The sequence below is a fragment of the Giraffa tippelskirchi genome, chromosome 12, assembly GCF_054371585.1.
Source record: "Giraffa tippelskirchi isolate mGirTip1 chromosome 12, T2T-mGirTip1v1.2.pri, whole genome shotgun sequence".
Classification (NCBI taxonomy): Eukaryota; Metazoa; Chordata; class Mammalia; order Artiodactyla; family Giraffidae; genus Giraffa; species Giraffa tippelskirchi.
This window is the reverse complement of record NC_137286.1, coordinates 61,884,112-61,902,594: the sequence shown is the minus strand read 5'-3', so window position 1 is coordinate 61,902,594 and position 18,483 is coordinate 61,884,112. Positions and strand designations below refer to the sequence as shown.

Sequence of the window (18,483 nt, the reverse complement as noted above, 5' to 3'; positions counted from 1 at the left end):
ATAGTGGAGGACAGAGGAGCCTGGTGTGCTGCAGTCCATGAGATCAAAAAGAGTCGATCACGACTCAGCAGCTGAATAAGTGTTATGATACAGAACCCACAGGAGAAAGAAAGGTTCTGCTACCAATGGATGAAGAGCTCTTACAGATGACAGATTTTACAAAATCAGATGCTGAATTCATATTGCTTTATTGGCAAAATTTATGAAGTTTTTAATATATAAATAAGCAGATTTGTGCCATTAATTCAAACCAAATACTTACTTCTATGTGCGACACAACATAGGATCTACTGAGCCTGGCAAAGGCTCCAGGAAGAGGTTGCTCACAAGGCATTGTGTAGAAGATTCATTTTTTAAGAGATGTAGTAACATAAGCTTTACAACCTCCCTGAGGGGAAAGACAAAAAGCATCACCTTTGCTTCCCATATCATTCTTTCTAACGTTAAACTGAAATCTCCTTTCATAAAGAGCATATTATGTAAGCATTATCCTCACCCATCTCTTAAGTTCATTATATGCTTCCTTATCAGTGCCCCAGCATTGATGTTGAATCATAACTTAGGCACGAAACATACTTCCAGAGAAAAGTAATGTCCTCAGTAAACAGTCCTACCTCCTAAATGCAGCAACCTGGAACCAAATGCCAACATGCTCACTGGACCTTACCCCTGGAGTGCCTTTCATGAAAGCGGTTTTTCAAACCCAATTGGGTCAGAGAAACACTTCTTCCATTCTGCTGAGTCATCCCTCAGCTTACGTGGTAACAAGAGCATTAGCACATTTCCAACATTTAACAATTCAAATGCGAGTAACAATTCATATGCTAACTCTGAACGAAGCCAGGGCCTCTCTAGAAGAAATCAGAAAAGGACAGTTTTCTAATATGCATGTGTTTGGCTGTGATTGTGTGGCTATCTTTACCTCCGTTTTCTATGTAGAGCTAAACCCTTTGTGCTATCACCCAGGCATTTTTTGTGCCACGGGCATCTGAGAAGCCAGAGACTGAATTACTGAGTATTAAGGGACTTGCCTAAGGCTAGATGTTCCCATAGTCTAGAAACAGAACTGGAAAGTCCCAACCCCATTAGGCTCTTTTCAGCGCAACAGCTGGACTCCTGGGACTCAGCTTCTCTGCCTGAGGACCTGGCCAGGTGCTGGACACTGGGTACCCCGCGGGCAGAGCAACTCTAGACTCTGCAGCACAGGGAGGGGAGTTGATTAACATAAATTTGATCAAAAATGCCTAAAAGCGGAATTCTCCAGCTGATCCCAGCTCACTCAAACCAAGGTGACCTTCTCCTTTTCCCACTCTTCTGGAAACAGGAAAGACAAAGTGAGAACAAATGCTTATGAGCTGTGCACCTAAGTAAACTTCACCTAGTTTACGGTGAGGCTGCACCAAGGCTGTGCTGGGATGTTGCAAAACCACGCTCTTATGTACCATACTCATTTTACACTGAGACACCAAAAAGTACGTTGATTTTGAAGAGGAAAATGCAATCAATGAGGAAGGAATGCAATACAGGGAGCATAAGGGACAAATACACCTCTCATAGTAACTAAACACAGCAGATTATATGTCACCTAAAAGGAACTCACAACCAAAAAAAGATAAGTTTATTATTTATATGCATGAAATCAGAAAAAATAATTCTATAGTTACATTTTCATGAACTATATAGTCTGTGGGGTTGCAAAGAGTCAGACACAACTAATCAACTTTCACTTCAATTTTAATAGACAAATTAAGTGCAGAAAATAATAAAGTACAAGTTAAATCATAGAACATTAGCCTTTTTATTACTAGAGTTTGAATCTAGTTCTATATCCTCAATATTTGTTGATTAGTAACTAAGTCATATCTGATTCTTTTGTGACCCCACGGACACACAAGGCTCCTCTGTCCACGGGATTTCCCAGGCAAGAATACTGGAAAGTGAAAGGGAAGTCGCTCAGTCGTGTCCGACTCTTTGTGACCCCATGGACTGTAGCTGACCAGGCTCCTCCGTCCATGGAATTTTCCAGGAAAGAGTACTGGAGTGGGTTGCTATTTCCTTCTCAGGGGGATCTTCCCAACCCAAGGATTGAACCCACATCTCCTGCCTTAGCACTTAACCACTGAGCCACCAAGGAAGCTCAATATCCTCAATACTTTAATTAAGTAGAAATTGAGAATGTATAGTTTCTTTTTGAATTAACAAATCAAACAATGGCTTATTCTAGTAATTCAAATTCAAAAAGAACTCATATGACTACTTTAAAATACTGTTCTTATTATCTGAATGATTTTTAAAGAGTTCCAGAACTACTTCACTCTCTTTCAGTAAAAAAAAAAAAAAAATTTAATTAAATTTTTCTAGTTTTATATTTTAATATTCTCTTACATTTCCTACATTTTCAATGATTGTGTCCACTTATCCTTCCACCTATCTATTCAACAGGTTTATTTCACACTTGGACCAGTGCTAAAATTTTGACACCAGAATTATAACACATGCATATAAAAATTTTCAGTAGACAGTATACTTTCATATGTACAATCTCACTTAAAGAAATATGTAAACCAAATCTCAACAATTAGTTAACCACGCTTAGTTTTAAAAGATTATCTGAACATTTAAAACAAGAGCTAAGAGAACAAGGGAAGTTATGTAAAAGAAAATGGTTTTTTGTTTGACTGCTGTCAAGTCAGCTAATTGAAAAAAGTAAGAAGTGGAAAATTAGGAATTTGGGATTAACACACACACCACTATATATAAAATACGTAAACAATAAGGATCTACTATATAGCACATGCAACTATATTCAATATCTTGTAATAACCTATAATGGAAAAGAATCTGAAAGAGAATATATATGTGTATATATATGTGTATATATATGTGTATATGCTTATAACTTAGTCACTTTGCTGTACACTAGAAACTAACAAGATTGCAAATTAACTATATGTCAATTTTAAATAAAGAAGCACACAAAAAGAAAAAATAGAAGCTTAAGAAAAATGGAAATACAAAATATCTCCGTTATCAGTGAAACGTGTTATAGCAAAACAATGTTAAATATTAAAATACTAAGATCCATTTTGATTGTTAATATAAAACACCAAAATGCATAATGATATATACATGTATATGTATAATATATCTACTTTTTTAATTCTTTGAGGTCAGAGGCATTCTTTGGAGGCATTACCTATATGACCATCAGTAGATAAAGACTGTTTTACAACTGTTTAAAGAGAAAAGTAACTATTTGCTTTCACCCTCAAAATGTTCACTAACAAGAACATATCTGTCCCACCTTGAGATATACGTGCTTCATATATCCTTATTTCAGATATTAATGAATCTTTATTTCACTAAATATGTTTTCAAAAGCATATCTATGAAAATTTGAGAACAGTTTCAAAGAACCTTCCATGACCATTTACCCTGAATTTTCTTGCTAACTTTGCTCTTCTCACTCCATCTAAATTAACATTTTTGTCACAATATTAATCTTAAACCACAACTTAAATCATGTCAATCATCTGCTTAATAATCTTTACAGGCTTCTTAACTCTTGAAAATTAATTAGCATCTGAAATATTTGGCAAGGCAGAGAAGGCCCTAGGTGAACAGAGGTTTGTCCTACTTTTCCAGTTTCATCTTTTGAGTCTCTCCTTCACAATTTTCTGTCCTGCTGATCTATCTATCCATAGCTTTGCCAATTTCTTCTCTAATCCAGAATATCCTCCTCTGTCTATGCCAGTCACAATTCTATTCCCCCTACTCACCCACCCACCTGAAGTATCACTTCATAAGTTCTTTCAGAAGGCTTTCCCTGTCAGAAGCCCTCTCAGTTTCTTTCTCTCCACCCCTCTTTCTGCCTCCTTCCCTCCCCCTTTCCTTCCCTCTCTCTCTCTTAGAGCATGCCCCTTTCTTTTTTCATAACCCAACAACACTTAATGGAGAAGGAAATGGCAACCCACTCCAGTGTTCTTGCCTGGAGAATCCCAGGGACGGGGGAGCCTGCTGGGCTGCCGTCTATGGGGTCTCACAGAGTCAGACAGGACTGAAGCGACTTAGCAGCAGCAACAACAACACTTAAGTTTTGTGTAACTAGTAAGGTGATTAAGGAAGCTCACAAATATAATTCATTGCTTTTAAACAACGTGATTAAAAACATGGGTTTAATCTTATGCTCACATACTCTGTTTTTTCCCTATAAAATGTAACCTCCAAAATGATACTTAATTATTGCAATATATTTGAAGTTCCTTCAGTAAAAACTAGATCAAATATAGCAGCTATGACTATGAGCTATGATCCTTATCATGAGTTATAGGAAATCAGATTTTTCTAGTGGATGTTTTTACCGATCCACTTGTGGAAGATATTTCAGATGCCAGTCAGTCCATCTGTCCAATGGCCTTCAATTTCCAATTTCATCAATTCCCAATTTTTATTTACAATAAACTTATATCTAGAGAACCACAAAAATTAACATCATAAAAATGCAAAACGAAAGGCATACAAGTATGCTATGGTTACATTATGCATAATTACTGGCTTTGGTATAGGCACTTAAAGATTATTCAATATAATGGCTTGTATCCTCAATCTGTCTTCCTATTATTGGGTTCAGAGAAAACTGGGACATTTCAGTTCATAGCACATGAAGTTTTTAAAGGTGCTAAATATCAGCATGATGTCTAAACAACTGGATAGCTAAGTTTAAAAATTCATTCACAGGAAACGTGTAATGATCTGCAACAAGATATTCTCTATTCCCTGGCTGTTTTAACACTGTACAGAGTTCTTAAAGTGCCACATCAGTATGTTTTCTTCATTATTTGACGTCCAATACAGTAATTTTTGACATAAAAACCCACTAAATAGTCTATTAACTTCTATACAAAACTTTCTTCTCTATAGAATATGAAGTTCCCAATTAAGGATATCATAGATTACAGAGTATATCTTGAACATATCAACTTGTTTGCTTAAAGTCATAAGACATACTTTTGCCAGAATGATTTTTCAAAAATTTTAAAAAGTAAAATAAATGTGATGTTTTTAGTGTAACATATGTAAAGTCTGTTTTTCTTGCTCATGCTTTTATTACTAACAATTTATCTGTTTATTTATTATTCACACTTGAATATAAATGTCCTTAGTGATATACACCGAAAGAAAGGTACTTTTTAAATCACACATTATAATTTTAAAACCTTTAGGTTAAGAGTAAAAAGTTAATTAACAATAGTTTCCTGTAGTCAAAGATTTCATCCTACAAAATCCATACTAGTATATGCCTTTAAGTATATCTTGCTAAACATCTATTTAAAATCATGATTTTAGTTTATTGGTAAACATCCACATTTCTATGTTATTACAATGTTTCTCAAAATACTGTCCATAAAACATCTGCTTGAAAAAAGACATCTGAAGCACTAGTTTTCAATACAGAGACCCCCAAGGTTCCACTCACACCACTGAATCAGGATCAGAGCCTGGGAGTAATCATTCAAAACAAGTTCGCTCATGTGACTCTGATGTTCACCAGATTTGAGAAATCCATGGAGTCTACCTCATGCCTCATTATATCCTTGGTGCTATATTTTAGAAAGAAAAGTTGCTAAATGATTTCTTCCCCAAAAAAAGATTTTTTTTTCCCAAATTCTCATCCTCACAATTTCTAAAGTGTCACTCAGAAAATGAAACCTGTTTTCAAAACCCCTGGTTTTCCAGCTCAATCAAAAAAAGAAAGGGGTCATTTTTCTCCTTATTCCGTGTTGTCTTAAAGGTTCCTGAGGAACAGCCTGTGACACCCACTTCACACCTCTGGACAGACAGGGACCTCCACTTTCCACAGGTCAGAACACAGAATCTCCTCGCATTAACACAGCCCTAAGTGACACTTGATTTCCTAGCTTTCCACCCTCCCTGCAGAGACGGCCCGCAGGCGGCCCAGACCCTCCAGCACCGTCAGCACCTCCGACAGAGCCCGGCGGATCGGGTCCGGGTTCCCTGTCGCGAGCCCGCCCTCGGAAAAGCCACTGGACTCTGAGGAAACGGACCCGAGACAGCCCAGGACACGCCGACCACCGCCCTCCGCTCTCTCCAGCGGCCAGCACCTCCTCCCACAAGGAAGGAACCCTTGAGCCCCTCTCACCCAGAATACAAGCTCCCCCCGCAACTGCGCTCTCCTCCTCCGCTCCCCGGCGCCTGTTGCTAAGGAGGCAAGACAACCCCGGGCGGCCTGGGCACCGGGGGGCCGATCGCGGGACCGGCCGGGAGCTCGCGGGCGCCGGGGGGGCCAGCTCCGGTGAGCCCGGACCCCTTCCCACCACAGGAAGGCGCGCCCTCCGCGCGGCTCCGAGCCGACGACTGCCCAGTGCGCACAGGCGCGCGGAGCGAGGCGCGCGGGCAGGCGGAGGCCGGCGCTGCGAGGACCGCTCGGGTCACCCGCCCGGTCAGCTCGGCCGGGCAGCGAAGGCCTCCAGGCCGGTCCCGAGCCCGCCTGCAGGCCCACGCGGCGGGGCAGGGGCTTGGGCCCGGGGAGCGCAGGCACTCACCATGTTGACTTCGGAAACCATGTCTATGCTGGCGATGTCGATGTTCATCCCCACGCAGACCGGGGGACCTGCGGAAAGTGCACGACACGGCCGTGAGCCAGGCTCGGGCGCGGGCTGCGGCGGCCCCGGGGCCCGGGAGCCGCCGAGGAGGGGGCGCCGGCCGAGCCCTCCCCGCCCGGCCGCAGCTCGGCGGCAGCGGCCCCCGCCTCCCTCCTCTGCCCAGGCCCCCAGCGCGGGGGGTCGCGCAGCCCGCAGCGGCCGCGCACAGCCTACTTACCCCCGAAGTCCGGTCTCAGGCGAATGTCGTAGCCTTTCAGCAGCTTGTCCACCGTCTCCTTCACAAAGGACATGTTCCCGGGATCGTTCACGCTGCGGGAGGGGTGGAGAGAGGGGGGAGAGAGCCGGGTCAGGCGGCGGCTCGCCCGCCCGTGCCCGGCGCGCACACCCGCGCACCCTGCCAGCCGCCCGGCCCGCTTCCCGGCAAGCCAGCCGCGACCCTACCTCTGCGCGCAGCACACCACCGCCACCAGCACCGGGGCCGAGAAGATGCCGAAAAACCTTCCTCCCGCAAAGCCCCACATCCCTCCGCCGCGCCCCGGCACGGGGGAGGGGGCGCCCCGCCGCCGTCGCGACCCGCAGCCGGGGCTGCTCCTGCTGCCGCCGCCGCCGCCGCCGCCGCCGCCGCCGCGCTGGCCCCGAGCGGAGGAGGGCGCAGGGGGAGGGCCGGGGAGGCGCGCGCGCGGGGAGGAGCGCGGGCGCGCGGCGAGGGCCGGGGCGGGGCGCGCGGGGCGCGCGGGCCGCTGCGCAGCGCGCCTGGCTGGGCCCCGGCTCCTGCACCCGCGGGACGCCGGCGCCCAGCGTCCCCGCCGCCTCGGTGGCAGCGGAGCGAGACCCGGGGCTCGGCCGTCCCGGCGCGCGGGCTGCAGCCGCGACCGCGCGGCGCCGGCCAGCACCAGGGGTGGGCCGCGCCGCCAGCTCCGCTGGGCCCCCAGCCACCCGCGAAGGAGGGGACGGTCGGCGACGGCGACGCGGGCAGCTACGGCGAAGGAGACGCTCTCCACTCCTCCCGAGACGCGCCCCCCGCCTGCCTGCTCCCCGGCCTGGCCCTTTGGCCGCGACCCCCGTCTGGCGGCTGTGCAGGCCGAGCCGGCGGCGGCTGCGGAACGCCTCTGCCCGCAGACCTGCGCTGCAGCGCGGGAGGCAGGGCGCCAGGCCCGAGGGAAGCCCCTGCCTCACCTGCGGGGCTCCGAGCCTCGCGTCCCCAGGGTCCAGGAGAGCCAGATGGGCAGCAGGATGGCCGGGAGCCCAGAGCACATGGCGCGGCGCCTCTGACCTGACACGGGTGGGATCCGCTCTCCCCCGCAGTCACTGAACGTCTAACGGCGATACGGGGATCCCCGCCCCCGCCCCCACCCACGGGCTTTCCCGCCTGACCCATCCCAGCCGCTTGCAAGGCGGCCCGATTAATTATTTATGCAATATAAAACCATTATCTTAAATTGGTTCCTTCAACCATTTCTCTCACTCTCATCCCCTGAACATTCTATGTGAGCACTCCCTACCTATTCACATAAATACACTTAAATGAGTGTTAAAGAGAAGCCTAGATAAGCAGGCTTGCTTTATTATCAGAAGCTAGAGTCCAAATCAGACATGGAGACCCCGGACTATCATTCCGAGGAATAGAAAAATAAGATGTCTTTTCTGGCGCAGCCCGGAGCTGTCCGTGGTTCTTAATATCAGACGAGGAACCTCGTGTTCTCCATGACCGGACCGCACCCTCTGGTTCGCATTTTAGAAGACCTCCAGTACCTTGGCCAAGAAACAGACAGATAAACATCACGGCTCACCCTGCCCTGTGTAGCACCACTATGTTCCCGAGGAACGTCTGCTCCCCCAGGGTCATAGGTTGCAAATTTTTCTTTAAGAACTCTGTGCTTCAGACTTCTAATATTGAGGAAGATGATTCCTACTTGTGGAATCAGTTCCTACTTGTGGTCAACCAACAAAACCTACAAATCAAGTCCGTTTGCTGCTTGATAGACTCCATTGGGCCATTCTGAAACCTAAATGCTGCTTCTCTGTTTTTTTTTTCTACAAAGCTTACGATTTTCTTTTCTATTGTCAAGACTTTATATAGGTAAATATCTAAATCTAGACCCTGGCTCTCAAGTTGGCGTGTTTCTGGAATTAATTTTAAATATATTGCCTTTTATAAAAATCAGCAATTTTCTGAAAGGTTGGTATTAAAATAGGTTAAGAGATAAACTTGGGCTTTTCTGGTGGCTTAGATGGCATAAGAATCCAGCTGCAATACAGGAGACCTGGGTTTCATCCCTGAGTTGGGAAGATTCCCTGGAGAAGGAAATGACTACCCACCCCAGTATTCTTCGCTTGTGAATCCCATGGACAGAAGAAACTGGTGGGCTACAAAGAGTTGGACACAACTGAGCAACTAACACACACAAGAGATAAACTTAGCCCCCTAATTATTTTCCGAAAAAATCTATTTTTCAGACTAGATACAAAAGAGATACTTTGTATTCTGTGTCCTGTTCATGTACAACGGAATTATCAGGAATATTAGATTAGACCTGTATCTGTATCTCTCCACATTCATGTTTCAGTCTGTTTCTCCTGTTTGCATGTACCTCTTTTAGAGGAATGCCCTGTTGGGGATTACAGCTATGGAAAATAAACAGTGAGAATAAGGTGCTTGAGAAAAGCCAACAACATAGCAAGAGTGATCCCCCTTTCTATTAATATTATTTTACATGTTCTAAAACTTGAAAACGACATTGCAAGTGTTATTATCATCCAACCACATACCACCTCAGGTCTGGGCTTCAACCAGTGTCTGAGTCTCTTGATCGTATGTTTTATCCCAGCTGCTGCTTCACCTTGCAGGTCTATTAAGAGCCCCGATCAGCTTTACGTGGGAACATGTTCACACCCCTCACCACCTGTCCACGTTGCTTTCCTCTTACCTTGCACCTTCAGGCTTCTCAGCAAAGAGGTCCAAGTGTAACAGGACCTACTCAGTACTTGCAAATGTGCAATCTGAAATGGCAGAGTAGAGTTAACCATCCATGTGGTGGACCTTAGATGGATGGAAGATGGGAACCAGGGGAATAAATGATTCACCCTCTTTTTCTCCCTATGAAATGTCCTGAGATAACATAGTACCTCCTTTCTTTTCCCTCTCCTTGCATGCCTGGATCTCCTTTACCTTCACTCCTTTTTCAGCAGTATTACCCACCCTAGAAGAGCAATAGCACTTCATTTTGCCTTAGGATACATTTTCTGGTGAACACAGGGTACATCATAAACCCACAGGCAAATTATTAAAATTGTTAACCAAAATGAGTCTTTTTTCAGTATGGCACTGGCATAAAAACAGAAATATAGACCAGTGGTACAGGATAGAAAGTCTACAGATAAACCTACACACCTATGGTCACTTAATCCATGACAAAGGAAGCAAAAATATACAATGGAGGAAAGAAAACCTCTCAATAAATTTTGCTGGGAAATCTGGACAGCCATATGTGAAAGAATGAAATTAGAACACTCCCTAACACCATGCACAAAAATAAACTCAATTAGATTAAAGACCTGAATGTAAAAGCAGGCAGTATAAAACTCTTAGAGGAAAACACTACTTGATAAAAACCATAGCAAGATCTTTTTTGACCCACCTCCTAGAGTAATGAAAATAAAAATAAAAAGAAATAAATGAGGCCTAAATAAACTTAAAAGCTTTTTTCACTGCAAAAGAAGCTATAAACAAGGTGAAAAGACAACCCTCAAAATGGGAGAAAATATTTGCATATGAAGCAACAGACAAAGGATTAATCTCCAAAATATATGAACAATTCATGGAGCTCAATATCCAAAAAATAAACGATCCAATCAAAAAATGGACATCTCTCCAAAGAAGACATACTTATGGCCAATAAACACATGAAAAGATGCTCAACATCCCTCATTAGTAGAGAAATACAAGTCAAAACTACAGTGAGGTATCACCTCATACTGATCAGAATGTCTATCATCAAAAAACCTACAAAAAATAAATGCCGGACAGGATGCGGAGAAAAGGAAACCCTCTTACACTGCTATTGTTGTTGTTTAGTCACTAAGTAGTGTCCAACTCTTTTGCAACCCCTTGGACTATAGCAGATGGATTCTTTACTACTGAGCCCCCAGAGAAGCTCTTACACTATTGGAGGGGATGTAAATTGATACAGCTCCTGTAGAGAACAACATGGAGGTTTCTTAAAAAACTAAACATAGACCTACCATATGACACAGCAATCCCACTACACTGAGAAAAATCACAAGTCAAGAAAGACACGTGTACCCCAATGTTCATTGTATCACTATATACAATAGCTAGGATATGGAAGCAACCTAGATGTCCATCGACAGATGAATGGATAAACAAGATGTGGTACATAGATTCTTTACCACCGTACCACCTGGGAAGCCACTCTGGAATATTGTGTGTGTGTGTGTGTGTGTGTGTGTGTGTGTGTGTGTGTGTGTGTATGTGTGTGTGCTCAGTCATACGGTCGTTTTCAACTCCTGCAATCCCATGGACTATAGCCCACCAGGCTCGTCTGTCCATGGGGTTATCCCGGCAAGAATACTGGAGTGGAGTATATTCCCTCCTCCAGGGGATCTTTCCAAACCAGGGATTGAACCGGGGTCTTTCCAAACCAGGGATTGAACCTGCAACTTGTATGTCTCCTGCATTGGCAGGCTGATTCTTTACCACTGAGCCATTTGGGAAGCCCCCTGGAATATTACTCAGCCATAGAAAGGACCAAAATTGAGTCATGTGTAGTGATGTGGATGAACCTAGAGCCTATCATACAGAGTGAAGTAAGTCAGAAAACGAAAAACAAATATTGTATATCAACATATATATATATGGAATCTAGAAAAAAAATGGTCCTGATGAGCCTATTTAGAGGACAGGAACACAGACATAGATGTGGAGAACAGACTTGTGGACACAGAGGGGGACGAAAAGGGTAGGACAAATGCAGAGAGTAGCACTGACTGATAAACACTCCCATGTGTAAACTAGATAGCGAGCAGGAAGCCTCTACATTGCACAGGGAGCTCAGCTGGGTGCTCTCTGATGACTTAGAGGGTTGGGATGGGGAGTGGGCTAGGAGGGAAGCTCAAGAGGGAGGGGATATTGTGTACATATGGCTGATCCACTTTGTTGTACAAAAGAAACCAGCACAGAATTGTAAAACAAATATATGCCAATAAAAAAAAAAGAAGAAAATGCAGTCCTTTTCTAATTCAGAGACAAAAATCTAAGAGAAATATTGTGATAAGTGTACACTGGTATAGTCAAGATACAAAAGTTGGGCAAGCAACCCCTGGCTGCCTTCCTGTCTCAGCTTCTCCAACAGCCTTCCGGAGGGTTGAATGAAAACGAAATTCCAGGTAACCCCATCCTTCTATTCTCGTCAGGATTCCTGAAACCAAGAATATTTTCATACTTCTACTAGATGGTGCTAACATATTAGCCAAATTGGCAGGAAAAAACTGATGCAATTCTTGCTTTCATTTATTTTCTACAGAAAGAGAAAAAGGTTTCAGGTTTTAGGAGTCTTACAATGGATAAATTTTCATGTCAGAATAAAACAGAGGTGACTGTCATTTTGTTCATAATAAGGTGGTTTTAAACAGACTAGAATAACTTTTAAGGATTCTTAAGGTAAGAAGCTATGGCAAACTTAGGCAGTGTATTAAAAAGCAAAGACATCACTTTGCCAACAAAAGTCCATACAGTCAAAGCTATGATTTTTCCATTAATCATGTATGGATGTGAGAGTTGGACCATAAAGAAAGCTGAGCGCTGAAGAATTGATGCTTTCAAATTGTGGTGCTGGAGAAGACTTTTGAGAGGACTTTGGACTGCAAGGAGATCCAGCCAGTCAATTCTAAAGGAAATCGGTCCCGAGTACTCATTGGAAGGACTGATGCTAAAGCTGAAGCTCCAATACTTGGGCCACCTGATGTGAAGAGCAGACTCATGGGGAAAGACTCTGATGCTGGGAGAGATTGAAGGCAAAAGTAGAAGGGTTAACATGCCCATGGCTGATTCATGTCAATGTATGGCAAAAACCACTACAATATTGTAAAGTAATTAGCCCCCAACTAAAATAAATAAATTTATTAAAAAAATTATATTAAATTAAAAAAAAGTAGAAGGGGATGGCAGAAGATGAGATGGTTGAATGGGATCACTGACTCAGTGGACAATGAATTTGAGAAAACTCTGGGAGATAGTGTAGAACAGAGGAACCTGGCATGCTGCAGTCCATGGAGTTGCAAAAAGTCAAACTCAGCAACTGTAGAAGAACAACAAGGTAAGAAGCAGGAAAAGGAGGAGACAATATGAAGAGCATTGGACTTCCCAGGTGGTGCTAGTGGTTAAGAACCTGCCTGCCGATTCAGGAGACATAAGAGACAGGGGTTTGTTCAATCACTGGGTCAGAAAGATCCTCTGCAGGAGGAAATGGCAACCCACTCCAGTATTCTTGCCTGGAGAATCCCATGGACAGAAGAGCCTAGTGGGCTACAGTGGGTTGCAGAGTCAGACACGACGAAGCGACTTAGCACACAGCACACCTATGATCACTATACCTTGCCCATGTTTGTGAATTTGGGCTAACCAAAAGACCTTCACCAAACTGTTTTGTTCACAGTTGCCTCTTACTTGTAGGGAATCAAGCTGTCTTTTTAAACAGTATCAAAGTTTCTGACAAATTATTTTAAAGCCCTTTAACTCAATCAATTTGAGGTATGACACATGAAATTGAAAGTTAAATGTATAGTTAGATGATTTTTGAAAAATGTGTAGGTCAATGTATATTTTTATCATCCCCAAAATTCCCTCGTAATACTTTAGCCTGCATGCCATTCTAGATCCAGACAAGCACTGACCTAACTTCTGACATTATAGATCTTTTTGCCTGTTCTAGCATGCCATATAAGTGGAATTCCACAGTATATGTTATCTTATGACTGGTTACTTTCCTTCAGTGTGTTTCTGACATCCATCCTTGTCGTAGATCTATAGTTTGTTTTGTTTTACTGCTGGTTAATATTCCATTGTGTGGCTATTCCACAAATTGTTTATCTATTAATCTTTTGGTGGATCTTTCTCTTAACAGTTTGGGATGACATGAATAAAAAGTCATATGTGTAAGTCTTTGTGTGGAAACATGGTTTCATTTCTCCAAACTCACCCACCTGGGGCAGAAAACAGAAGCAAGAAGAACTGCAACCCTATAACTTGGGGAAAGAAGACCTCAAACACAGTAAATTACACAAGAGGAAAAGACAGAGAAATATTGTGCAGATAAAGGAACAAGATAAAAACCCATACGACCAAATAAACAAAGAGGACATAGGGAAACTTCCTGAAAAAGAATTCAGAGTATATGTAAAGATGATCCAAATTTTCAAAAAATAGCATGGAGAAAAAAGCAGGAATCATTTAATACATTTAGCAAGAATCTAGAAGAAATAAAGAATAAACAGTGGCAAACAACACAATTACTGAAATTAAAAATACTGTAGAGGGAATCAAAAGCAGAATATCTGAGGCAGAAGAACGGATCAGTGAGCTGGAAGAAGAAATGATGGAAATAACTGTTGAAGAGTGGAATAAAGAAAAAAGAATGAAAAGAATTGAGGACAGTCCCTGAGACCTGTTGACTAATATTAAACACACCAACATTCAAATTATAGGAGTCCCAGAAGGAGAACAAGAAAGGGTCTGAGAAAATATTTGAAGAGATTATAGTTATAAACTTCACTAACATGAGAAAGGAAGTTCAATTATTTCTCTTAGGTAAATATCTAGGAGCCAATGGCTGAATCCTACAGTGGAGTGCATACTTAGCTTTATGCTGCTGCTGCTAAGTCGCTTGGATTGGCCAAAAAGTTCATTTGAGGTTTTCCTTTTCCCTAATGGCTCAGATGGTGAAACATCCATCCACCTGCAATGCAAGAGACCCAGGTTTGATACCAGGATCAGGAAGATCCCCTGGAGAAGGGAATGGCTACATGCTCCAGTATTCTTCCCTGAAGAATTCCATGGACAGAGGAGCCTGGTGAACTTCAGTCCATTTGGTCATAGTCAGACACAATTGAGCGACTTACACTTTCACACTATTTTTTAACATCCTATGGAAAAACCGAAATGAACATTTTGACCAGCCCAATAATTGAAGAATTTTAAATTTCATCAACAATGCATGAGAAGTGTGTCTGTTTCACAACACCTACCCATTCAGTCCTGGTTTGTGTATAGTGGATATCTCATGAGGTTTGAGTTTGTATTTTCCTGATGACATGTAAATGTATTTCATTTGCATACTGCTCATTCATATCGTCTTTTTTGAATATATAAGATTTTTCCCATTTTAAAATTGCATTCTTAATCTTCAATGAGATATAAAGAATGTTTATATATGTTAGATACAAATCCTTGTAAAATATATGTAATGTGAATAAATTTCTCCTAATTTGTGGCCTTTCTGTTTGCTTTCTTTGATGGTGTCCTTTAAAGAAAAGAAGAATTTAATTTAGATGACGTTCAGTTGAAGTTCAGTTTATCAACCTTTCTTTTGTATGGGTCAGACTTTTGGTATCTTACCTAAGAAAACTTTACCTAATCAAAAGTTAAGATTTTCTCTGTGTTTTCTTTAAAAAGTTAGCATTCATATTTACAACTTTGATATACTTTCATCTAATTTTTTTGTGGTAATTTAGTTAAGAATCAAGTTTCTTTTTTTCCATGTGGATGTCCAGTTGTTTCAACATAATTTGTTGAAAATATTGCTCTTTCTTCCATTGAGTTACTTTTACATTTTTGTTGAAAATCAGTTGACCTTATATGTAAGGGTATATTTGGGGCTCTATTTTATTTAATCTGTTTCATTGACTTGTACATGTATTCTTTCACCAATTCTATGTTGATCTGATTAATGTAGCTATAGAGTAAATATTGAAAACAGATAACATAAATTATCCAACTTTTCTTAAAAACTATTTTTGACTGAGGTTTTTGGTTTGCATTTTCATAGACATTTTAGAATGAGCTTTTCAATTTTTATAAAGAAGCTTCATGAGATTTTAATAAATATTAGATAAAATCTATAGATGAATTAAGGTAAAATTTGCATCTTAACAGAATTTAATCCTCCAATCTATTAGAACTCTATATGTCTCTATTTATTTATTAGAAATATGTTGTAGGTTTCAGTGCAAAATCTTGCACATGATTCAATAAATATATTTTAATTATTTAATATTTTATGCTGTTATAAATGCTACTTTTAATACTTTGTTACCCAACCATTTGTTGGTAGTATATAAAACTATAATTGATTTTAATATATTGACTCTGAATCCTACAATCTTGCTCATTGTACTGTTATAAAATTTTTTATCGATTCCTTAGGATCAATTATATAATATTTTCATATAGATATTTTTTACTTCTTCCTCTCCTTTCTAGATACTATGTAACCAATGTGGAATAGAGGTGCTGAGAGTGGATATCCTTGCTTTATTCTAATATTAGGGGAAAATATTCAGAGTTTGGTTTTTTTTTAACCATTAAATATGATATTAGCTTCCTCTTATTTTTATTCTCTTCTGTCTACCTTTTCCTCTTTGTCCTTTTTTTGCACCCCTCTGAAAAGTTCAGTATTAAGAGTAGGGTGGTACAAGACATGCATCTGGCATGAAATGGGGAGCCCAGGCACCATGAGGAGGGTATGAGGGTTCATAGCTCAAGCGGATGAAAAATAGCATCTTTGGGGATGCAAAGCTGAGTTTGGATGTCATCGCCGAAGCAAAAGTAAGAAGGGTATTGCTGGAGAAGGACAGCCTGGCATGGGTGTCAGGGTCCATGGGAGATGAGGAAGGCATTGATGTCAACAACGCAGCTTCTGTGACCTCAGAACTAAGGGGAGGTGAAGCCACACCCCAATGGTCATTGGCCTCATGGGGCACTAAGGATCTCAGAGGGAGGAGAGTGTCTAGGCATGTGGACTATCCCAATACAGGCAGGATGAGGTGGGCATCCACATAAGGTGGGCCGACCTCGAATGGGGAATTAGAGCCCAAGATCCTATTAATAACACTGTGCAAGGGGAGAGGATGTGCGCACCCAGGTGCGGGGACGACCTGTCGTGGAAACTCAGCTTGAGAAGAGGAAGGAGGGCATTCGCGCCCTGGGATGACCCCAGCTGGGGTTCAGAACCTGAACAGGGAGAGAAGAAAGCGTGCAGGGCAGTGGCAGCAGTAAGAGATTGATTATACTGTGGAGCAGTAACCGAATGAGTAAATATATTAGAGATAATGGAAGCCAGATTTCTCTCTGCTGAAGATGGATGTACAAATATTAAGAGGGAGAAATAGTGCCTGTGGTGTGAGATTGTAGTCAAAAATAAGTACAAATATGTACATACACATATATGTGCATACACATACAAATACTGTATATATATATTTATTTTCTGTACACCTAACTACACATACATACTTATATTCTCAAGTTCTACTTACCCAGAACACCTAGGAATAGTGGCAGCCCAATAGAAATCAGCACCCCCTGCACCCAGTCATGGATTGTATGTATAATTTTCTAACTAAAAGGAACCATCAAGATTGCTGGGAGAAGTATCAATAACCTCAGATATGCAGATGACACCACCCTTATGGCAGAAAGTGAAGAAGAACTAAAGAGCCTCTTGATGAAAGTGAAAGAGGAGAGTGAAAAAGTTGGCTTAAAGCTTAACATTCAGAAAACAAAGATCACGGCATCCAATCCCATCACTTCATTGCAAATAGATGAAGAAACAGTGGCAGACTTTATTTTTTGTGGCTTCAAAATCACTGCAGATGGTGACTGCAGCCATGAAATTAGAAGACGCTTACTCCTTAAGAGAAAAGTTATGACCAACCTAGACAGCATATTAAAGAGCAGAGACATTACTTTGCCAACAAAGGTCCATCTAGTCAAGGCTATGGTTTTTCCAGTATTCATGTATGGATGTGAGAGTTGGACTATAAAGAAAGCTGAGCATTGAAGAATTGATGCTTTTGAACTGTGGTGTTGGAGAAGACTCTTGGGAGTCCCTTGGACATCTAGGAGATCCAACCAGTCCATCCTAAAGGAAATCAGTCCTGAATATTCAGTGGAAGGATGTATGCTGAAGCTGAAACTCCAATACTTTGGCCACCTGATGCGAAGAACTGACTCACTGGAAAAGACCCTGATGCTGGGAACGTCTGAAGGCGGGAGGAGAAGGGGACAACAGAGGATGAGATGGTTGGATGGCATCACTGACTCAATGGATGTGGGTTTGAGTGAACTCTGGGAGTTGGTGATGGACAGGGAGGCATGGAGTCCTGCAGTCCATGGGGTCGCAAAGAGTTGGACACGACTGAGCAACTGAACTGAACTGAAAAGGAACCATAGCTTTTTAGGAAAAGGGCTGATTCTTCATATGGGCAAGGAAAGTACAAGGTGAGATTGAAATATCTTGTGCCAGAGAATAGGAAATGTTTAAAGAATGATGGGGATGTGTCAAAAAGACACAGAATCCAGCTTGAATGTGTTTGCACTGCCCAATTCTGGGGGGAAAAATGAGCCTAAAAATTAGTAATGACAATATTGGACTACAACTCATAGAAAAAAATAGGAAGGAACATTTGAGTTAATACATAATAATGAATCAATTAATTGATGAAATGTTTAATCACAAATAGTGTATTACACAGGTTTTAAGTATAGTCACCTCAAAATACTAATTATGAAGAGGAAATTTTACATTATAGCTGGCAGACACCACTGTAATCAAGTGATCAATAT

At 42.1% G+C, this 18,483-nt stretch overlaps 1 protein-coding gene across 3 annotated transcripts in view; it reads right to left on the bottom strand.

The window, feature by feature from the left end:
* The window catches only part of GABRB3 (gamma-aminobutyric acid type A receptor subunit beta3), a 274,911-nt gene extending 266,973 nt beyond the window's left edge, over positions 1 to 7,938 (bottom strand). For 2 of the 3 annotated variants that reach the window (XM_081551412.1, XM_081551410.1), the window contains exons 1-3: positions 7,065 to 7,321; positions 6,841 to 6,932; positions 6,564 to 6,631 (exon numbers count right to left, since the gene is read on the bottom strand). In XM_081551412.1, the coding sequence (XP_081407538.1) occupies positions 6,564 to 6,631; positions 6,841 to 6,932; positions 7,065 to 7,144 (240 nt within the window). In that variant the 5' untranslated portion in view covers positions 7,145 to 7,321. Of the gene's footprint in view, positions 1 to 6,563; positions 6,632 to 6,840; positions 6,933 to 7,064; positions 7,322 to 7,799 lie in introns of those variants that run through there. The other variant, XM_081551411.1, reaches the window with a different exon arrangement.
* Positions 7,939 to 18,483: the final 10,545 nt, after the last annotated feature.